A 24,734-nucleotide genomic window follows, 5' to 3' on the forward strand; every position below is an offset into this window, starting at 1 on the left:
CTGGAAGAGTGTCCTGAAGATCTCTCTGCCCCAAAGTGTGGTGAAGACTCCTTCTTTGGAGGTTTTTAAACAATGGCTGCATGGTCATCTGTCGGGGTGCTTTGAATGCGATTTTCCTGCCTCTGGGCAGGGGGTTGGACTGGATGGCCCACGAGGTCTCTTCTAGTTCTACGATGCCATGAAAAGGAACCTAGCTTCAAATGGGAAAGTTCACAGTCTAAAATAAGACAAAATAGGGTTATGTGTATGAGAGGGAGAGGGCTAAGATTTAGAACCCGAGAAAAATGGAAAAGTTATGCAGTTGCCAAGGAGGAGGGCAGGAGGAGGTCCTTCATTTTGAAGGGAGGGAGAAGAAAAAGGGCGAGTTGCCCTTCCAGAATGTACCACCGCCGGGCCGTTTTATGCCGCCAGCTTTTTGGCCAGGCTGGGGAGGAAACGAGAGCTGGTTGAAAGCTCTCCGAGGAGGCGTCTCTCCACAACCAGTTCAAAGCCATTGCCGCGCTGGCTCAGCCTGCCAAGGCATCTCTGGAGGCAAACCGAGAGAGCGCTTTCCCTCCCTCAGGCTCAAAGGAATGTCCGTTTTAGGAGGCCGCCTCCACGACTGGCGCTACAGGCTGGCCGCCGCCTGCCCAATCATTGGTTCACACACAGGCCAGAGGGAGAGCCCTCGCCCCCTCCCCCTCCTCGCGCGCGCTCCAAGCCCCTTCCAATGCCCCAACTGGGCCGCCCGGCGGGGTGTCTGCCGGCTGAGCCCGCCGGAAAGGAAGCAGCGCCCCCGCTCCCCGCCCCGCCCCTCTCGTCCTCATGGGCTGGAATGCCCGGACGCGAGCGCGAGGCGGCCCCGAGGGCTGACCGCGGAGCTGGGCCAGAGGGAGGAGGCAGCTGCTTTCTGGGGGGCTGGCCGCTGAGGCCGGAGGGCAGCCCTTCCTCCCGCCCTTCTGCTGCTCCCTCGCTCCCCCCTCCCCTGGAAGACCTGGGCGTGACGTGTGCGGCCCCTCCGCCGCTCCCCCGCCCCTTCCCTTCCCCAGACGGCGAGGCGAGAGGGGAGGAGTGAGGTGCTGCCGCTGCCGCTGCTGCTGAGGAGGAGGAGGAGAGCGGAGAAGTGGCGGTGGGGAGGACGACGACTGGAGGGACCTGCCCTCGCCTCCTCTCCTCCCGTCCGCGCTGGTCGGCTGGACTCGGAAGCGCTCTCCGTCCCGTCTCTGGTGGCCCCGAGAAGCCCCCGCCGCTCGCCCATGGCTTCAGCCACCAGCGGCATGGAGGAAGTGCGCGCCTCGGTGCTGACCCCGCTCAAGCTGGTGGGGCTGGTCTGCATCTTCCTGGCTTTGTGCTTGGACCTGGGCGCCGTGCTCAGCCCGGCCTGGGTCACGGCCGACCACCAGTCCTACCTCTCCCTCTGGGAGTCCTGCACCAAATTCGGACAGTCCGACACCTGGCGCTGCAAGACCACCCTCAACAGCGGTGAGTGGGAGCCCCAGGCGCCGGAGGGGAGGGGAGAGGAGGGAAGGGGGGGGGGGAGAGAAGGAGGGAGGGAGGGGGTGCGACCTTGCCTTGCCTTCCCCTCTACCTCAGCCGTGGCTCTTCCTCCCTCCTCTCTCCTCCCTCTCACTCCCGTGGCCTCTTTTCCGACACCACCCACTGCAGCAGCGCCCCCGAACCCCCTTTGCAGGGTTTGTCCCCCTTCCCCCCATAAGCCCCACTGATCGCCTCCTCCACCCACCCCCACCTTGCCCACTGGGATCTACACCCTGAGAGACCTTCCCCTCCTACCCTCCCCCGTTGCCCTATTAGTTGTATATTTGAATCCTCACCTCTATCTCTTGCCCCCATTGATCTTTGTATTTTTACTGTGTTTGTACCATATACTGAGCCATGAGGAGCCATTAGGAGAGGCAGGTAACGATAACATGTTATTATTATTATTACTATTATTATTATTTGCTGCACAACAAGATTAGTAAAGAGAAAATAAGATCACTATACAGGCATCATCATCATTATGTTTGTACCAGGTACTGAGCCGTGAGGAGAGGCACATAATGATAACTTATTATTATTATTATTAACACAAAAAGATTAGTACACAGCAAACAAGATCACTATACAGGCATTGTTGTTGTTGTTGTTGTTGTTGTTGTTGTTACCCTTAGCCCATCCCTTGCCTCCAATCATCCCTCATCCTATCCCTTCCTCTTGCCCCCTCATACCTGCCCCCATCCCTTGTCCTTCATCCCTTACCATAAATCTTTCTCCCATTCCTTGCCCCATATCCACCCCCTATCCCCTTTACCTCACCTGTAATGTTTTGCTCACATGAGTCCACAAAACTGCCCCTCCCTCCCTCCTTCACCCAGAGAGCCAACCCTCTTGGTTCTCACAGCAAGCTCCTGATTTGCCCCTCCACCTGCTCCTGAGCACTGCACCATTGGCCATGAAGGGTTATCTGGACGGGACATCCCCAGCACCCTTCCTTCTTTATTTGCTCACTCTGGCTTCCCACCAGAGCACACCTATTCCTGAATTGCATTTTTTAAACTCAGTTTTCTGGTCAGTTATCTCCTACTTTCCTAACCAGTCCTTTTCCTTGTCCCAGATTTCCTTTCTTCATCCCCAAACCCGTTCCTATAAGAGTATTTTGTATACCTCTCATGCCTTTCCTTCTCCGAACCCCATAAGCTTAGATCTCTAGTCTGCTGATCTGCATTCTGCTCTTCTCTGCCTTTTCTTCCTGCTCAGGCTGCATTGCTCTCTTTATGTCTGCCTGTATGTTCTCACTGCCTGGCCTTCCACCTCTTCATCTTCGTGAACTCCCAAGTCAACATTGAAATGGTGCCTGTCCAACAGCAGGTTGTTTAGTGTACATCTGTATACACACAAGGCACTCCATAATGCTTCCCCCCTCCTCTGTTTTGGAAACGAATGTATAGCAGAGATTGGAAAATAGTACTGGTTCTTGCAAAGCATTTGCAATGGGTGGCAATTTGGACTTCTGAATTTGTTTATCTGGTTCAGAAAGCAGCTTGGATTTTGTCTGCCTTGGTGTGGTAATGATTCAGGGAGTAGCTGGTGGTAGTTGTCAGTTTAGCTTACTTCTCAGTCTCCAAGTTTCTTCTAGTAGAAAAGTTGTAGTGTTTCCATTGTAACTGAAGCTAACACTAGAAACAACATTCTTGTTTCACTCTATGCTTTAAAACATCGCTTATGCTCCCCTCTGCTGTCTCTGCTGAAAAATTTCCCAAGACAACATACGGATTCCCCCCCCCTTTTTTTTTCTCTCTCTCTCTCCTAGTTTGTAAAATGCCAATGTGTATTTCTTGGCATTTTTGAGGCAGCAGTTGGTTTCAATTTATGAATGAAAGAAAAAAAGAGCAGTTGTCATTTCATATGGGTGAAATGGTTTCAAGATGATGCACCTCCCTTCAGTGGGTGATACCCCAGTTTGTTCTATGTCCCTAAAAAGCCTTTTTGGAAAATCAGAATATTTCCATTACTTGCTTCTATAATCTCCTTTGGAAACATTTACAAGTTAATGCATCTCATACCTACTGAGGCCCAAATCAATTTTTGAATAATTTATTCCCCTTGGTTTTTTAAAAATAGAATAAAAAAGTTGTATTTTTTGTCATGACTGCCTTTTGTATAGTTTTGAATGGGTATGGCTCTTGTCTTTTCTGAAAACGCTGTTCACTGTTCTTGGGGATCATTGCATTGGAACATTGTTCTTGAGGATCTTTGCTTTCTTTCTTTCTTTCTTTTTGTAGTTGTTATTACTCAGTTAAGTAACATTTGGATGTCAGAGTGGTGTGCTTTCAATTGCCTATGCTTTTACTTTTTAAATACTAACTTCTTTGTTCAGTTAGTAGGGAGTCTAAGCAAACTTTGTGGGAGAGCTTTATTTTTCTTCCTTCTGTCCCTTCTCTGAAATTTATGTAGGAATTTCAGCTTTGTCCTGTCTCCTTAGCAACAAGAATCCTTTGCCCCCTTTAATGTGCCTCTTAAATAATATGCCCTTTATTGCGTAAGATCTTTTAGGTGGGTTGTATAAGGGTGGGGTGTGTGTGACCAGGTTTCAATTATACCATCTCTTTTTTGTTTTCCTTTATATCTTTAACTTCACAAGTATTCTGTGAGGGGGAGGGAAGAGGGGAAAAGGTTGAATTGTGCATTTTAGAAAGTCTTAGTGACCTCTCTAATTGCTTCTGACATTCATCTACCTTTTCTAAAGGTTTTATTTTTAAAAATAAAACTTTGAATGTGTTATGAATTATTTATTGTTTCTAATTTGGCCACTGCATCTTCAAATTATCAGTAAAAAAGTAGATAAGTTTCTTGCTTCCCTGTATTTTCAAGTCTCTTAATTTTAAGGAAACCACAGAGTGAGGTTAGCATTTTTTGTTTTAAAAATAGTCTACTCTAGTTTTACAAACTGTCAGGAAAGAATGCTAAGACTGTAAGAGAAAGATTTTTCATTTCGTTCTGTCTTGGCTGGGAGACAGGGTTTCGAAGCTCTCTTGAAATAGCAGTATCTGCATTGTTGATGCTCAAACACATGCCTGTCTTTTGATAGGAGCAAATCCAAAGCACAAACTGTCATAAGGCTCCCGTTACGCTTGTGGAGTAATGGATTGGGCCCTGGATCCATCATGTGGTTTGCTTTCTGCTCTGAGGGAGAGTACTTAGTTGTTAAGAATCTTGTCTGTTTCATAAAACAGAATATTACTATTTGAGTACTCAGTTTTTCTACAATTGAAAACTCATATTCTGAGTTCTCTGGATATTGAGGGTTTACTATGGAAGTCTTTCCATAGCATTGTTTCCTCTACTGCTGTCATTTAAAAGAAATTGATGAAAGAAGAAAAAAAATATAGCACAAGGCACTTTCTCCCACTGTCTTAAAACATTTGCTTCATTGTCCCTTGAAGGAGAGCACCTTAAGTGGCACTATCAAGGACAGGCACACACCAAAGCCTGCTAAAGCATATCCAAGGTTTAATTAAAAACCTTTGTCTTAATTAGACTTTAGGCCCCGGATGCTCTCAGGGAGGGCAAATCCAGCTGCATTTGCAGCAGAGAATGCCCTCTGAGTGTTTAGATCAATTGTACCAGAAAATAGCCTCATTGTCCAGTTTTGCTAATGGCCAGCATATCCCTTGTTAACTGAACAGTATGCTTTAGTCTTGCAGGTTTTTCTATAATGCTGAGCATCAATATGTTCTGCTAACACTGCTAATACTAAAGTGAGAAAGAGGTTTGTGTATGTATTTTAAATATTTCAGGAGAAGGCTAGGCATATTACAGTTGCTTGGGAACAAGCTTAACAGGCAGTTGTTGTCCATCTTTACAAATAATCTGATAAATAATTAAAGATATAAATATATTTTTCATATGCAGTTTTAAGCTAAGCTTGCACATCCTTTCCCTTCAGAATAATTCCCTTGATTTCTATGGAACTACACTGTAGTGAGACTGTGAAGGATCACCTCTTAAGCTGTTTTTGTTGTTTAGATATTAGGCCTTTAAAGATAGTCATTTGATTCAGTCATACATCAGAGTTGTGAATGTTTATGGGATTTAAAATGTAAAGAATGTGGTCGGTGTCCATGACATACTTGCATAATGTTCCTAAGTGCCATATTGTTGGATCTTATGTTTCTTAATTATGCTTGGCATCCTATAATGCATATCAGCCATAACACATTTGGATTATTTAATTAAATGATAGTTTGACCTTGGGAGTACACATTTTGGCTAAAGCATATACAGATATATTTATGTCCAAAGCCTTTTGGGAGTTTCCGATGATGTACTGAAAGGAACACAATGCATGAATAAACAGCCGCCCTGCCCCCCCCCCCCGAAGGGTGGGGTACAAATATCTGAAATAATAAATAAATAAACAAACAGTATTCCATTCTTATAATTACAGGGTTTTCCCTCTCTGGTGATCTTTGTTGTAATGTTTATGTAGGGTTCAGATTTATAAACAATAGATTTCTTATAACTTCAGGTAAAATTATCTGCCTGTCTAATCTCTAAATGTAGAATTGAAAAAAAATCTTAGCGCAAAACAAATCTCACAATAATGGACTGTTCTGGTTTTAAATATATATACACTATATTCAATATTCACCTTGGTTTTTAATAGTCCCACTTGACATGCATGCTTATTTTGCATGAGAACAGTTGTTCTAAATCAAAATTGACAGCTCAAAAGGAGGTCCCTCCTGGGAATATGTAGATCATGGCTTTTACTGACTTGATAGTGATGGATATTTGCAAATAGCTCAGCAAGACTGGTAGTCACAACGCACTGTTCTTTCTCTGGTTATTGGAACTCTCACAACTAATGTAAATGGTATTTTGATGAAGCTGAAATATGGTGGCTACATGGAATTGAAAAATAATAGCTTCTTTTTTAAAAAAAAAATAAAAACCCTTTTAACAGGCATACTGCCAAACAAGCCACATAAAAATCAAATTCATGCTTCATTCTTAGACACTAAATGATGGATTTTAAGATTAATTTTTTACATATTTTCTCAAAGAAGTAATTGTGATATATTTGGATGGAAATCATTTAAGCAGTGTCTCCTCTGTAGTGAAAAGAAATAATTCTTGCAACTTCAGGATACCTGCTCACATAATCCATTTAAGCAAGACTTGTGAGTACAGTATGATCCTTGCATCCTTGGGGAATATGTTCCATGACCATTCCCCCCACGAATACCTGAAACTATGGATAATAGCAAACCTTGTGTTTTTATTATATTTGGCCTAGAAGCATACCATAAAACCATACTGGATATCCTAGGGAGGCCCACAAATACTTCTGGAGGAGGAGTTGGAATATGGATTATGAATATGAAATTGTGAATATCAAATTCATAGATATGGGAAACATACTGTATGTTTCTATCTCTGAAGGATATTTAGGTTACGTGTAAAATCTGGTGATACATTAATAGTCCACACAGCCAAACCATTGAATAAATAGAATTCAACAACAAGGTACTCCATAGCAGATTTGAAAACAAATGGAAAAGCCCATTGTTTTTGTCCAATGATAGTTAGCATACATCTAACATAATTAAATGTGGATGTAGATCTTTTCCAAATTTGTCAGAGCTATACTGCTTCACATGAAAATCTGTATCAAAGATTTTGTGACAGAAAATAATTGAAGTTTCCACTCAGTACCTCCATGACAAATCTGAAAGGGAGATTTGCATGTGTCAGAAGAAGCTCTGCCAATTTTCGTATATAGATAAGTTTTTGCTAGATAGGAAAAGTGTTTCTTTCTGTATCTCAGATATGTACTTACACTGATATCAGAAGCTCTGTCCAGAAAAAAAACCAATGACCGCTAATCACCTCTCAACAAAAGATTTCCCCAGGCACTAACAAGCCACACCAAAAAACTGCCAGGTCATCAAATGCCAATCAAGGTGGCCAGTTGAAACATTCACACCAAGCTCCAACAGACAAGAGTCCTTTCTCCCACCCTGGACATTCCACATTCTTACAAGAACCAAGTGATTCCAGCCAAGAAAGCCTTCCAAAATACAATGACTGTTTATATTGCTCATCTGATACTTAGGGTGCATCCAGACAGCCCCTTAAAAGCTTGAGCTCCCACTTTTTTACGTGGGGCATCCAAACGGCGCCCTACGTAAAAGCAAATGCATCCAGCACAAAGCAAGAAAACCTTGCTTTGTTCTGAATTAATTTGATACTGGAAAGACCCAGGTCTTCCGAAAAGACCCTGATCGAATCTGGTATGGCTGCTGTCTGGACTGCCCCCTCGGAAGTTCAGGGACTGCTGAGGGGCAGTCCGCACAAACCTCTCATGTTTTCTGGGCCAAATCATCCCAGAATACCTGAGAAGGGTCCTAACGTCTTCCCCATCCCCCCCAAAGGGCTTAAAAATAAAATAACTTACCTGGCCGCCATTCCCCCTTCTCTGGATCTCTCCTGGTGTGTTGTTTGTATGCACCAGGAAAGCTGCAAGTCGCTTCTGGTCGCGTATAATATCACAAAGGATTACCACCTCACCCGCCTCATAGGAAACCTGCTACAAACAGGAGCTTTTTTGTTGAGTTTCAGGGCTAGAGAAGCAGATTGCGGAAACAGAAGAACGGCCTGCCTCAGGGGAGCGTGCTTGCTCCATCAGTGTTCAACATTTACACAAATGACAAGCCACTGCCAGAAAGGACAGAGAGTTTCATCTAATGCAGATGATCGTGCCATTACCGCCCAAGCAGGGAGCTTTGAGATGGTTGAACAGAAGCTCTCCAAAGCTCTAGGTGCTCTTACTGCCTATTACAGGGAAAATGAGCTGATCCCTAATCCATCTAAAACACATACATGTGCTTTTCACCTTAAGAACAGACAAGCATCCTGAGCTCTGAGGATTACCTGGGAAGGAATACCACTGAAGCATAGCAGCACACCCAAATATCTGGGAGTCCCTCTGGACCATGCCCTGACCTACAAGAAGCACTGCCTGAATATCAAGCAAAAAGTTGGCGCTAGAAATAATATCATACGAAATCTGACTGGCACAACCTGGGGATCACAACCAGATACAGTGAAGACAATTCCCCTTGCACTATGCTACTCTGCTGCTGAGTATGCATGCCCAGTGTGGAACACATCTCACCACACTAAAACAGTGGATGTGGCTCTTAATGAGACATGCCACATTATCACAGGGTGTCTGCACCCTACACCACTGGAGAAATTACACTGTTTCGCCGGTATTGCACCACCTGACATCCGCCGGAAAGTAGCAGCCAATAGTGAAAACACCAAGGCAGTGACATCTCCAGCTCATCCCTTGTTTGGATATCAGCCAGCATGTCAATGACTTAAATCAAGAAATAGTTTTCTAAGATCTACAGAGGCTGAAACACCTCAGCAAGTGAGAGTCCAAAAGTGCAGGCTCAAACCCAGAACCTCAATCAATGGCTGATAGCAAATGAGAGACTCCCCCACCGGGCACACAGAAAACTGGGTGACTTGGAAGGCACTGAACAGACTGCACTCTGGCACCACGAAGTGCAGAGCCACCTTAAGAAATGGGGCTACAAAGTGGAATCCACTACATGCAAGTGTGGAGAAGAGCAAACTACAGACCACCTGTTGCAATGCAACCTGAGCCCTGCCACATGCACAATGGAGGACCTTCTTGCGGCAACACCAGAGGCACTCCAAGTGGCCAGCTACTGGTCAAAGGACATTTAATTAACTACCAAGCTTGCAAACGTTGTATTTTGTCTGTTTGTTTGTTTGTTAAAAAATGCAACGCAACTGTTCGGTCTGCTCCTGACACGATAAATAAAATAAACCAGGAAAGCTCTGGAGAATGGGGAATGGCAGCCAGGCAAGTCATTTTTGAGTTTTAAGGGCTTTCTGGGGGGTGGGGGTGTTTTGTGTTTGTCTGCTCCCCAGCCAGGAAAGCACTGATGTTGGGGGAAGTGGATGGACTTTAACCCAGGCGCAATTGCGTTGAAGAAACCCAATTGCTCCGGGGTTAAAGGGCTATGTGGAACCGCCTTAGTTGTTCAAGTCCCAAACTGTATGTCAGTGTTTCATCTTGTAGGGAATTTTCCTTCTTAGCCAATAGAAAAAGCATTAATGTTTCTACATATCTCTAGTGAAAGAAGCTCAGTAGAACCAGGTCCAATTAAAAACACATTTGTTCACTCCTCTGGGGGAGTTAAGAATTCTGTGAGACAGAAAAGGCCTTTTAGCAGAACAGCAACACTAATATTAAAAACACCCAACAATTTATGTTACATTATGGCCTCATGTGTCAGTACATTGGGAATTAGTGGAATCAAGAAATGTATAAATGCTCCCAACTGCATGTGGGATGTCAGGTAGCAACTTTCACAGCTTAGAATCTACTTTTGCTGTCTTCTGCATGTTCTGTGCTTTGATTATGAGAGGTCAACTAAGTCGGGGTTTTTTTTTAACAAATCTCTAAGACAACATGGTGTAGTGGTTTAATCACTGGAGACTAAGGTTCAAATATGTGCCCAGCCATAGAAACCCACCGAGTGCCCTGGGCAAGTCATGCTCTCAATGGGAAGCAAAGGTGCCATTCTTTCTGAACAAATCTGCATTCCCCCCCCCCCCAAAAAAAAAACCCTACAGAGTCACTTAGGGTCATCATAAATCAGGAAACTTGAAGGCTCACCACAACAAATACTGATGACGACTAATGACAGCTGGGAAAGTGGAAAGAACAATAGAGATTATGTGAGTTCACATATATACAGAGGGCTAAACTAGTGCTTGCCATATTGTTTTTGGTCACCATTACATAAAGCATGATTGTCCAGATTACCTTAATTAGGATATGAAAGGAAGATGTAAGCATACTTCTGTTTTTTGAAATACTGTACTAGAAATACAGAAATAGGAGCAGATGGGCAGTTAATATTCAAATCCAAAGACCCTCCTTTCCTTAAAACCTGACTGCTAGACAGACATTTCCTATTATGCCATTTATATCTCACATTTCCCTAAAAACCAGGACTCAAGGTGGTTTATAAGTTTATCACTGCATTGGGTAGATGAACAAGATGTTTAAACTATATCACAGTGCATTTTAAAGCTCAGAATAAAACTTCACTGTCATATATTCTAAACTAATTTATCTTGTTCTAACTGCTTTTGTGTATTGCAGCATTTAAAATTTTAATGCCTGCTACTCCTTTAAATATGTTTTAATTGGGCTTGTGGAGCTTAAATGATGTTTTTACTGCTAGTGATAATATAAGTAGTCTAAATATTTCATGAGGTTTATGTTTAGAACCAAGTGAACTGTAACCTTAACTCCGTAGTCTGTTGATGCCAGTTGTAAAGATGATGCGGTAGGACTCATATTCATAATCTGGGGGAGTAAGGCTGCATTATTTTATGAAATATTATTTTCTTCACTAATATAAAGTGTGGCAATTATTGGATTAGTGTCAAAATGTACAGCAGTAACAGGTGGCATTCCACAATAATCCCTTCAGTTCAATGACAGCATAATGGAGTGGAAAAAAGAGCATATATGCATCCAAAGGGCACAATTCAGTTGAAGACAATGCTTCTAGAGTTCACTGATTTTGATGGGAGGGTTAGTCATGTGACTCACTTTCTTCTGTTTAAATCAGTGAGATATAATACCAGCATGATTATAAAACTGGAAGCAGCAGCAAATGATACAAAACATAAAATGAATGAATGTTGCTTAAGTAATAAGAACATTTACTTTAAACACAGTAGGAAAGAACTGGATACACCATAAAGTTTTGTGTGAACAAATCTACTTCTGCATGCTGATGCCAGTGGCCTGGGATTCCACTCTAGATTTTAGCCTGAACTTTCAAGAATCTATCTAATATGTGGAACCCTGGGCTCATCTACATCCAGTGTGACACGTCTTTGCATGTCAAGGTTCAATGCTATGAAACACAAGAGTTGTAATTTTACAAGGACTTTAACCTTCTCTGCCAAATAGTGCTAATGTTTCACCAAACCACAAATCCCAGGATTCCATAGCATTGAGCCATGGCAGTTAAAGTGGTGTCAAACTGCATTAATTCTACATAAGCCGTCCCTGTCACCTAGAGGTTCAACATCTTGGATAGATCTTCTACATTTTGATCTAAAACCTGGAACAGATTTACTATCTTGATGAGACTCTAGAAGCTATGTAAAAGAGACCACTCTCTTGTGTACAGTGCACTCTTGATGCTTATGTCTTGTCTGATATAATGTGCAAATAGAAAATAATGAGATGTCAAGTTACTTTCTATGAAACCGTAATTGTCTGTATGAAGAGGGTTCCATATAATAAGGGGCAGCAGGGCTGTGCTGCTTCTCTAGCCAACACTGCTGAGCAATATCCAGGGAATTCATACTACCCCTCTATTTTGCCTTGGTCAGACCATACCTGGAATACTGGGCCCAGTTCTGGGCACCTCAATTCAAGGGACAAGCTGGAATGTGTCAAAAGGAGGATGACTAAAATGATCAAGGGTCTGGAAAACAAGTCCTATGAGAAGCAGCTTAAAGAGCAGGGCATGTTTAGCCTGAAGAAGAGAAGGCTGAGAGGAGACATGATATCCATGTATAAATATGTCAGAGGAAGTCATAGAGAGGAGAGAGCAAGTTTGTTTTCTGCTCCCCTGGAGACTAGGATGTGGAACAATGGCTTCAAACTACAGGAAAGGAGATTCCACCTGAGCCATGAGGAAGAACTTTCTGTGAGAGCTCTTCAGCAGTAGAATTCTCTGCCCCAGACTGTAGTGAGGGCTCCTTTTTTGGAGGCTTTTAAACAGAGGCTGGATGGCCTTTTGTTGGGGGTGCTTTGAATGCAATTTTCCTGCTTCTTGGCAGAATGGAGTTACACTGGATGGCCCACGAGGTCTCTTCCAACTCTATGATTTAAAAAAAGATGTTTGTCCCCAACTCTTCAAAGGTCACTGGCTGGATATTGATTTTTGAACAGTGGAAAGTCAACACTTATACAAACCTTCATGGATGTATTTCTCACTCAGACAACTATGCATAGTCCCTGGACCATTAGGAGACAAGTACAGGGAGGTAAAGAACATAATAATGGATGGTGATGGTGATCATCATCATTGAGCCAGTGGTCCTTCCCCTTCTACTGATGGAGCCCACTTCACAAAGATAATATGTGAAAGGGACTTGAGACTTCAGACTGTAGAATCTCTATGTCTCTGCCTTTTGAGAATGGTGTATTTGCCTTGCAGAAAAAGCTTCATTGGTCCGCACTCCAGGATTGGCCCTGGTAGCTCCACCTAAAGAAACTGAAGCAAATAAGCATAGGGTAACTTGCTAACAAATCTCCTTAGAGTAATACCGTATGTCATTTGGCCCTCAGCCACAGGTTGTAATGAAACTGTGTCTCAGTACCTCAAATAGAGAACTGTGACCACTTTAAATCACCAGTGTTTTGAGACAGATACAAGTAATCCAAAGAGGATTTAAAGAAGGATTAGGAAGCATTTGGGCAGAATGGCATATAGAGTTGCCAACAGGCTAAGAAAGAACCCAACAGCAACCAAGCCAGCCTTGTGCATTCTTGTGCTTTTTAATAACAGATTGATGTGCAAGACACAGCAGGTGAAACTTTTCAGATCAAACAGTTGCTAAAGACATACCTGAAGTGTTAGTTCAGACGCTGTCAACCCCAACAGCACATGAGTATATATAACAACAGTTCTCATTATCTGAAAGACCACTGTAAATAAGAGAGTAATGGTTCACCAGAGTTAGTGAGAAAAAAGAACAAGAAATTGATTCAAAATACAACAATCAAAGTTTGGTTTATTATTCATAAAGTTAAATGTATATTAATCCCTATTCATTTCACAGGGTGAATTAAGGAAAAGACAAAGCTTCCCGATTTAAACCATTAGAACTGGAAAATACTAATATTAAATTATATCCAAGCTTATTCACTGAAAGAACAGTTTATACTGAATTGAAATCCTGTTTTCTGTGCAAAACTAACACATGCTGTTTTTGCCCATAATATGCTAAGAGGTGTTATCCTTATAAGTTTTCAGATTTTTGAATATGCTTTCCATTTCTATACATTACTAAGCAATCATTCAATATGAGTTAGTTTTTTTGAAATGAAAACCCATGGTTTCTGCCCCAGTTGCAGAACTATATCATATAATACATTTTAGTGGTAACTTTATGTTGTTCATACGTTCAGTCGTCTCTGACTCTTCGTGACCTCATGGACCAGCCCACGCCAGAGCTCCCTGTCGGCCGTCACCACCACCAGCTCCTTCAAGGTCAGTCCAGTCACTTTAGGGATGCCATCCATCCATCTTGCCCTTGGTCGGCCCCTCTTCCTTTTGCCTTCCACTTTCCCCAACATAATTGTCTTCTCTAGGCTTTCCTGTCTCCTCATGATGTGGCCAAAGTACTTCAGCTTTGTCTCTAGTATCCTTCCCTCCAGTGAGCAATCGGGCTTTATTTCCTGGAAGATGGACTGGTTGGATCTTCTTGCAGTCCAAAGCACTCTCAGAACTTTCCTCCAACACCACAGTTCAAAAGCATCGATCTTCCTTCGCTCAGCCTTCCCTAAGGTCCAGCTCTCACATCTGTAGGTTACTACAGGGAATACCATGGCTTTGACTAGGCGGATCTTTGTTGCCAGTGCTTTACTATTTTATCGAGATTGGACATTGCTTTCCTCCCAAGAAGTAAGCGTCTTCTGATTTCCTGGCCACAGTCTGCATCTGCAGTAATCTTTGCACCTAGAAATACAAAGTCTGTCTCGGCCTCCACATTTTCTCCCTCTATTTTCCAGTTGTCAATAATTATTGTTGCCATAATCTTGGGGTTTTTTTATGTTTAGCTGCAGCCCAGCTTTTGCACTTTCTTCTTTCACCTTGATTAGAAGGCTCCTCAGCTCCTCCTCCCTTTTGGCCATCAGAATGGTGTCATCTGCATATCTGAGGTTGTTAATGTTTCTTCCAGCAATTTTCACCCCAGCCTTGCATTCATCAAGCCCCGCACATCGCATGATGTGTTCTGCATACAAGTTTAAAAGGTTGGGTGAGAGTATGCAGCCTTGCCGTACGCCTTTCCCAATCTTGAACCAGTCTGTTTTTCCGTGGTCAGTTCTTACTGTTGCTACTTGGTCCTTGTACAGTTACCTCACCTTTATGGTGCAAGTTAAATCTTTGGGCCTCTGATTCTGAGAACCAAATAAATGGGTTTTTTAAAACAACAACAACTTAATTTCAAGTTTTGGATGATCAATTAAAAATAAAAGAAATGAGTAAAAAAAACTCAGATGTTATAATTTTGATGTGATAGACATATCCTTAATGTCTCTTCTGTTGCATATGGCTACTTAACTATTAGTAACAATGCTTCCTTGCTTACATATGTACATTTGGCAAAGCATATATCTTAAAATGTCAAGTTCTAATGTTTATTATCATTTGTGTTATATGATTGATGTGATTGAGCTTTTTAATATTGACATAGCTAAAAGCCACAACATGTCTTAATCTTGCTCTTTTCATGCTAGCAAGGAGTATCTGCAACAGCATGATTACAAAAAAAAATTCTAAACTGGAAATGAGTAAGAGCAGGAGAATTCAGACATTAACAAGAGCAGAAGTATATTTCCAATGGCATAGCAACATGATAACTTAAAATAGCTGAAAATGGGTGATACAGAAGTCAGAAGAATTATGGAAACAAAACTGTTCAATCCTCATTGGTCAGTCTTACAAAAATGAATGCAGAGCTACAAAGCCTGTGTGTTAAAGTAAATATTCAAAACAGAGGACACATCTTTGGAAGTAATGTACTAATTTGCACCATAAAGCAATCAGAAAGGCAGGTCTTTGCCATATTTTTTCATAGTCAAACAAAGTATAAAACCAATCATTTGAAATCAGTAGAGATATATTCACTAAGCATCATTTTCATAGTTCAGCCCAAAAATTTATAATAAAACATATAAGAAAGCAAATCTAAGATTACTCTAGATCAAGAAAAAAACATATGAAAAGTGTGGATCAAATAAAAAACCCAAATCTTTAAATGCAAAATGTCATTTATAATATGGCATTGCATTACGAGCAATGATCCAACACATGGCCAACTCAACTTCTAATTCACAATGCGAATTGGCATATTGGATCCAGGACTCACTAGCATGCACAGCCAAAGTACAAAGACATAAACATACATTTCCCAACAGCAAGGTAAGATAAAGCTGGAAAATGGAATAGTTGAGGAAAGACACAATTCTTACTTAATGAAAGCCAGAAAAGGCATTAAATTTGCCCACCAAAATACTGTCCTCTCTTCTTTCCCGACATCTTATTTATTTATTTATTTATTTATTTACTGTGTTTTTATACCATCTTTCTCAGCCTGTAGGCAACTCAAGGCAGTTAACAGAGTAAAATTCAATGCTTATAATATCATAAATATAATTAAAAACATAACATATAATAAAAACTAAACAAATCAATAAAATATAAATTCAGTGTATCCTTGTTAAAAATGTTGTCTGGTGTCACTGTCGTCATTCCATTTTCCTATGTCAGTTATTCTGCATTTGGAAACGCTTGTTCAAAAAGCCACATCTTGACTTTTTTTTCTGGAATGTTAAAAGGGAGGTGGCCGATCTAATATCTATAGGGAGGGTATTCCATAGCCGAGAGGGCACCACCAAGAAGGCTCTGTCTCTTGTCTCTGCCAAATGTACTTGTGATGAAGGCGGTAATGGGAGCAGGGCCTCCCCAGATGATCTTAAGGTCCTAGATTTAAGGGGAGATGCATTTGGATGTGTAAGTTGGGCCAGAACCGTTTAGGGCTTTATAGGCTAAAGCCAGCACTTTGAATTGTGCCCGGTAGAAAACTGGCAGCCAGTGGAGCTGGCGCAACAGAGGAGTTTTACGCTCCCTGAGCACCACTCCTGTTAGCAATCTGGCTGCTGTTTGTTGGACCATTTGAAGTTTCTGGACAGTCTTCAAAGGCAACCCTACGTACAGTGCATTGCAGTAGTCTATACGGGATATAACTATGTGAAGGGAGTATTCAAGGTAATTGCATTGATTGTGTGGCTGTAGTCATTACTCAGCGTTTATTTTTGAGGTACAATTCTTATATACCATTTTTAAAATCTTCTTTTGGATGAACACACAGTCTGTAAATTTAAAAATAAATGTACTCTGGTATTATAAAGAAATCACACACTCAAGAAAGGAAATAATTTGACTTGGCTGCCAGCAGTAATTTGACCAAAGGGCATCCGGCTAGCTCTAAGCTTCTATCTATGGCAGAGTGGGCAGTGGCAGAGCGCAGGTGCAAAGTGAGGCATCAACTTTGCTATATATGACTGCAAAAAAGCACTGGAGCAGTAAGAAATTCTGCATTATGTTTAGAATCTGGTAATAAAGTGACACAGAAGCTGTGATCCTTTGCTTTGGTTATACTGATTTATGGATTTATAGGGATTTTGTTTCTTGATTCTGGAAAAATATCAGGTCAATGAGCTATAGTTTTGATTTAACTGCTCATTTGCCTCAGTGCAGAAGCAGGATGGGAACATGTGGTCACTAAAGATTCACAGACTGGTATCAGGTTTCCTGAGCAAACATTAAGCATAACATACTTCATTTGAAATCTTATTTTAAGTGTTGTTGCACTTCTACTAAAATGTTTCAGTTCAGGTTCTAAAGATTATAATGGAAAAAGATTGTGGGCAGTGGAAAACCAGAGCTTGGAATTCCATTATCCAGTGGCAAAGATATAACTGCATTGTACTGCAGTTGTAACTTAATGATGCATGACTTCACACCTTTTGTGGTACAGTGTTACCCTTTTAGTGACCTTCATAGATATGTGGAGTATGTTCACACTAAATAGTGGAGGAAGAATATAACACATTCTGTTATGGTTGTTGAAGTTCCAGTGTGGTGAACCAGAGCAGAGTGGCTTGTTGTATTCAAGATTTTTGTTAGTTTAAAAAGTAGCTAATTTGGTTACTTTAGAAAAAATGGGACATTAAAGAGTGATTTTTTTAAAAAAAAACTGCAGCAATAACACTAACTACTTGAGATTATAGTTGTATCAGTTTCTTTTAAAATACAATTTTGTAAAGTTTGGAGCCTTTTTTAGGTGGAAAACTCCAGTAGGTCAGATTTTGTTTACCTCTTTAAACTATCAGGGTGAGGTCATTCTTAATCTTGGGGCACATCTACATTGTAGAATTATACCACTTTAACTGCCCTGGCTCAATTCTTTGGAATCATGGGAGTTGTGATTTGATGAGGCACCAGTATTCTTGAGCAGGGAAATTAAGACTTTGTGGAATTAAAACTCTATTCATTTTATAGCATTGAGCCATGGCAGTTACAGTGGGGTCAAACTCATTCTACAGCGTGAATGCACCCTCAGTGTGAACATTTTTAATATTGATCATTGCCACACCCAAAAACAGAACTTCTCTGGTGCCATTTCATTTTTTGCTAGTGAAGCACTCAGAAGAGATGTCAGACATGCAAGACTTTCAGAGAGCTATTGTTTGTCATTGTTTGGATCCTCTAGTCAACAAGTAAGATCTGCAACCATATGCGGCTTGTTCTTGGTTTTTGTTTGTTTGTTTCAGCCAATCATGTCATTCTCCAGGATATTCCATTCTATACCAGTTGCCATCAGTGGTCCTCACTGAGCTGCTTAGGATGGTTTGCCTCCATCCTTTTTCCTAACTCATGTGCAAGCACACACACATTCTTTTGCAAATTGCAGGGTTTTAAAAAACTTTCCTCTTTTTATTTTACTTTGCTTCATAAGCAAATGATACAGAGAGATGTTATAGATTTCCAGATAAAAACTGAAGCACACTATAGGTATACTTACATTACTTTGTTGCCTTTTAATGCTTTTACCACTCTTTATGGATATTCACTGAATATGCAATCTGTATGTTGAATGAAGCTACAGTTTATTTATTGTATTTTCGATGCAGCACTTAAAGAGAAAATGTATGGTCCTAAGAAATCAACCTCTGAGATACAGAAGATACATAAAATGCTTTCGAAAAATGATATTTCACCCACATGAAATAGTGATACCAGTGCTCTTTTAAATTGTAGAGATATGCTGAATCTAGCATTCTGGAAAGCTTTGCAAGCACTGTGGTATTCATTAGTATTCATTAGAATCAGGAGGGGACTGCTTTTTAAACATATGAAACCAATGTTAGTCATGAGTCTTGCCCCCAAATCAGTGAACATTTGTATTCACACAACTGTGATATGCATGTCTATTCAAAAGTACATGTCTGTTCAAAAGTAGGTAGTTGTTTTATTTGTTTATATCTTGCCTTTCTTGTAATAAGTAGTCTTAAGGCAACTGACAACATATTTAAAGTAATTTTAAACCCCACAATTATTAAAATATAATATAAGATTTAAAAACAATTAATGTATAAAGTTTAACAAATTAAACATTAAAATTATTGATCAAGCCTATATGCAGACCTAAAAACAGAACACAGAGATTTAAAAGCACAACCTTATTTATTTATTTGGGACATTTCTATATCGTCTTTCTCCAAGGACTAAAGGCAGTTTACAACCATAATTAAAATATAACCATATAAAATAACCCATTAAAATAACATTATCAAAAGACATAACATTATCAAAATTGATCAAACAGTCTAAAATACCCAGGGAGGTAAAATGTGATTATAAAGTGCAGATCCTAGGCTTCTGTTACCATTAGTTAAAAGCTATTCCACACAGGAAAGTTTTCAAGTTTTTCCTAAAGGCCAAAAGAGTGGGGGCTTCTCTTATCACTTCTGGCAAAGCGTTCCAAAGTTTTGGTGCCACAACTGAGAGTGTGCCATCTCTAGTCAGTTTTAAGTGATGGCTGTCCCTGAGCTGTGTGGAAAGGAGTGTTTCATTACTCGATCTTAATAATCTACTTGACTTGTATGATAGGACATGATGTTTCAAGTATTTTGGCCTGAAACTATGGGGGGCTTTATAGGTTAAAACCAGCACATTAAATTGGGTCCAGAAGGCAATCAGGAGCCATTGGAACTGTCTCCGCGGGGGGGGGGGGGGGGGTGCTCCCTGGAGTAAGCTCCAATGGCAGTCTAGCTGCCATACCCTGGACCAATTGCAGTTTCTGTACAGTTTTTAAGGACAGTCCCAAGTAGAGCAAATTGCAGTAGTCCAAACGGGATGTGTATACTACCATGGCCAAGTCAGATTTCTCCAGAAATAGGGATGGCTGGCTCACAAGTTTTAATTGTGCAAAGGCAGCCCTGATCACCACCACCACCTGGCCTTTCAGATTTAATGTGGAGTCCAGAACCACACCCAAATGGCAAACCTGAGATTTCAGAGGTAATGGAACCTCATCCAGCTCAAGTTGTAACCCCATCTCTGGATTAAATTTCAGTTTGTTTGCCATCATCCAGTCCATTACTGTCCTCAAGCAACGGTTCAGGTGCAGAACTACTTCCTTGGTTCCAGATGGAAACTCCAAAACTCCGGATGATCTCTCCTGGCAGTTTCAGGTACATGTTAAACAACTATGAAGTTAATGATGAGCCTTGAGGGTCCCCACAGTCCAAAGGCCATGGAATCGAGAAGCACTTCCCCAACACTACTTTCTGGAGATGACCCAAGAGGAAGGACTGGAACCACTTAAGTACAGTACCGGCAAATCCCATTCTCGCCAGGTGCTCCAGAAGGATACCATGGTTGATGGTATCGAATGCTACTGAAAGGTTTAGGAGAACCAGCAGAGTCTCATACCCCCTGTCTAGTTCCCCCTGTAAATCATCCACAAAGGCGACCAAACCCATTTCCTTCCTATGCTCTGGTCTGGAGCTGTGTTGAAATGGATCTAGAAAATCAGCATCCTCCAAAAATCTTTGGAATTGATTGGCTACCACTTGTGCCAAAATCTTACTGATAAAAGGCAAATTTGAAACTGGCCAATAGCTGCCTGAATTTGTGGGATCAATTGATGGCTTTTTCAAAAGTGGTCTTACCACAATTGCTTTCAAGGCCATGGGGAACTCTCCTTGATTTAATGTGTTGACCAGTTCCCTTATCTAGGCCATATCCCTGGCCTGCTTTACCATCCAGGATGGACAAGGATCCAATTTGCAGGTGGTGGCCTTCACTTCCTCCCAGATTTTGTCAGCATCATCAGGCTGGACCAACTGAAATAAATCCAGTAAAACTGGACAAGACCGTGCACTGGCTACATCCACCAGAACTTCCAAAATAATGGCATCCAAATCATCCTGAATCTGACTGATCCTATTTGCGAAGTGACAAGCAAAGTCCTCAGAGTGATCTGTGGTGTGGGGTAGGTGGACTAATTTCCTTCCCATCTGCGGTGTGGGGTAGATGGACTAATTTTCTTCCCATCTGCGGTGTGGGGTAGGTGGACTTACTTCCTTCCCATCTGTTTCATTGCTAATAGCTCCTTGGATAACCAAGGGGCTGATTTAGCCCTGCATCTCAAAAGGCGATGTTTCAGAGTGATCCTATTGATCGCCTTAGCTGCCTCTGTATTCCAAAGCTTGACCAGGGCATCAATAGGATCACCTACCCTAGTAGCCGGAAACTCCCCAAGAGACATCAAGAACCCATCCGAATCCAGAAGTCTCATGGGGTGTCCCATTTTAGTGGGTCTGCCACCTCTGTAGAGGGAAGGGGTCCCAGTGAGTATAAACTTGACCAGGAAATGATCTGACCATGACCAATGCTTCTAGGGGTAAAGTGTTCCAGATGGATCTAGGAACACTCCCAAGCTGTTCCTTCAGGGGAAGTGCAACCTACCTAAAGGTAGGCTGTTTATCCAATTCGCAGACCCCAGAATTACCAATTCACAGAGCCTCTTACTGGGATTTAGTTTATTGGCCCTCATCCAGCCCATTGCAGCATCCAGGCACTGCACAATCCCAGCTGATTCCAGCTGGATTCGGATGGGTTCTTGATGGAATCCCAGCTGATTCCAGTGACAAGGAGAAATAGAGCAAGGTGTCATAGGCATACTAAAGGCATCTCACCAAATGCTTTTATGATCACCCCCAGAGGCTTCATGTAGATAGCAAACAGTATTTCCTAGAAAGCATTTAAGTAATCCAAGTGTAATGTCATCAACACCTGTAATACTGTTTCTAAAATATCACTGTAGGATTATTTGTTTCGAGTTGTCCAATGACAAACATAAGTATACTTCTGAAATTTGTAATAAAAAAGGTGTAAAAGAAAAATAAATGAATTAGGTATTTGAATAACAAGCATTATTCTTTATACTGATGTGTCAAATTTGGAAAATAAATGTAGTCATACTAAAATAATAATTTTGCAGTAATTTTATGTATTTTCAAAAACTGAATTTGGGACCTGTGTTACAGTGGACACATCTAATTTTGCGTTCATTTCAGCATAGTGAGATTTGTGTTACTGAATTATAGCTGAAGTCATGGTTATCAACTTCATTGCGTGTTTACGTCATAGTGCAATGCTGAAACACTGACCAATTGCAGCAAACATGTGATATTGTATGTGATATTATGGTCGGAAACCGGTCTGAGTCCCTCAAGAGAGGTGAGAAGGCCGGTATACAAAACTTTTAAATAAATAATAATAAATAAACCCTGGGATGTTAAAAAGAGAAATAATGACATGGCTTAAACAGAACTCTGAAACAGACTGTGAGGAAGCCTGGTTTGAGAGAATCCATAGAGTGGGATATAAGAAAACTACCTCTTTTCCTCGTGACATTTTGGTCAGAGTTGGGAATTATTACTACAAAGATAAGATAATGAAAGCATTACAAAGACAAGCATCCTCACTAAAATACCAGGAGACACCAATACAGATTTTTCCAGATCTGTGCCGTGAAACTTTGGAGTGGCGGAAATCCATTCGCCAATGTACCACCATTTTACAAAGCCAGAAAATTCAGTACAACTGGGGGTACCCGGTTTTCTTGAGGTTTCGCTGGAGAAATAATAACTATAAAATTACGTCTCTAGATCAAGGTCTAGTATTGCTGAATGAACTGAACTTAACAAATGGGACAATAGATACAACACAGATAGAAAAGAAGAGAGGGGAGAAAGAGAAAGGGAAACCGGATCTGGCGACTGGAAAAGAAGACTAATATGGATCAAGACAGGAAGGAAAGAGACTGTGAGAAGGACTGACTAATTATTAGTATAAAATATGCAATCCTACTAGTTTAGACATTATAAGAATACCCTGGGAGATATCGGAATGGGTGCACTCAGATGGAGGATGGGTCCCCTCCCCCCACCCCACAAAATGGTTTGGAGTAAACCAGGTTCGAGACAAGTAGTCTTTGAACATAGTGGGGTGAAAGGAATAGGGGGAGAAGAACACTACACAAGGGAAGGGAGGGAAGGGAGGGAAAGGAGGGAGAGGGGGGTAAAACAGGGGGGAGCACGAATTAGGGACCAGCCAAGTAAGAGTAAAAGTAGAATGGTAAAGGAATGGGGGAACACCTGAGGATCGTATCTTTGAACTGTAAAGGTTTGGGCTCAATTTTTAAAAGGAAAACCATTGCAGATTTGATTTATAAAGCTAAAGCTCATCTTATATTCTTACAAGAGACTCATCAATCCAAACCGAAGGTGAACGAGCTTAAGATGCGGGGATCTGTAACGTATATAAAATCATATGGAACATCTAAATCGAGAGGTGTGGCAATTATAATCCAAAATCAATGTGGTTTCAATATAAAAGAAACAAAGATAGATGAGCAAGGAAGATATATTATTATACAAGGGACAATGGGGAATGAGGATTTCACCTTTGCTAATGTATATGCTCCAAACACTAACCAAGCGGAATTCTATGAAACAATATTTAAAGAAATAGAGGGAATACAAAAAGGGTATTTGATCATAGGAGGGGATTTCAATGGAATAATGGATGAGGAAATTGATAAATCCCACCACACAAAGAAAGGGAAAGGGAAAATGCAAAATAGAACAACTCTAAATAGAATAATAAGGAATAAAAATATGGTTGATATTTGGAGAACGTTAAAGGGGAATGAGAAAAGATTTACATTCCATTCGACAGCTCATCAAATTTTTTCTAGAATTGATTACTTTTTTGTTTCACAACAGATACTGCCCAAAGTACTAGATACTGGAATAGGGGTAATAAGATGCTCAGACCATGCATTAATAAGCTTGGATCTCCAAATAAAGAAGGATTACCAAACATATAAGAACTGGAAGATAGGAAATGCAGTATTAGAGAATAGCAAGATAGTGGGAAAAATAACCAAAGAATTAGGAGATATTTGGGAAATTAATGATAACAACCAATGCCCTTATGCAACTGTGTGGGATGCGATGAAAGCAGTATCAAGGGGCCTGTGCATAAAAGAAGCATGCAACCTAAGAAGGGAGCAAGAAGCAGAGAGAAGGAATTTAGAATTAGAAATCCAAGAACTAGAAAAGAGATACATAAGGGAAAAAGATAAACAAAGTTATCTTAAAGCATTGGCCAAAAGGAAAGAATTGGATAAACATGACTTGGAAAAAGTACAGAGAGATTTGATATACACGAAAAGGGAATATTTTGAATATAGCAATCGGAACTCTAGGATGCTAGCTAAAGCAGCACAAGATAAGAAGAATAAGAACACAATTGGAACTATAAAAGATAAGTGGGGTAGGGAAATCATATCAATGAAAGAAAAGCTAGCCGTCTTCCAAGAATTTTATCAAAAATTATATACAGCAGTGGATAACCCCAACAACAAAATAGAGGGGGTTATAGATAAATACTGGAAAATAAAATTACAGGAGATGGATAAAATGAGTATGGAACAATCAGTATCAGAAAAAGAGATAGGAGACGCTATAGATAAATTGAAAGGAGGGAAGACTCCTGGAATGGATGGGCTAGGACCGGAATATTATAAAAAATTTAAATCAATTTTAGTTCCAAAATTAAAAGAACTATATAATAGGATAATGGAAGGAGAACAGATCCCTTCATCATGGCAGGAATCAAGGATCATATTAATTCTAAAAACAAATAAAGATCCTAAAGATCCTGGTTCATATAGACCTATTGCCCTTATAAATCAAGATGCTAAAATATTGACGGCAATAATGGCAAAAAGATTAAATAGCTTTATAT

At 41.0% G+C, this 24,734-nt stretch overlaps 1 protein-coding gene across 1 annotated transcript in view; it reads left to right on the top strand.

Annotated features, from left to right (window-relative positions):
* Window positions 1–804: 804 nt before the first annotated feature.
* Window positions 805–24,734, top strand: part of TMEM47 (transmembrane protein 47) — a 49,848-nt gene continuing 25,918 nt past the window's right edge. Inside the window, exon 1 of the mRNA XM_060770148.2 lies at window positions 805–1,461. Within this exon, the coding sequence (XP_060626131.2) occupies window positions 1,236–1,461 (226 nt within the window). The 5' untranslated portion in view covers window positions 805–1,235. The remainder of the gene's footprint in view (window positions 1,462–24,734) is intronic.

This window comes from Anolis sagrei, chromosome 3, assembly GCF_037176765.1.
Source record: "Anolis sagrei isolate rAnoSag1 chromosome 3, rAnoSag1.mat, whole genome shotgun sequence".
Lineage (NCBI taxonomy): Eukaryota > Metazoa > Chordata > Lepidosauria > Squamata > Dactyloidae > Anolis > Anolis sagrei.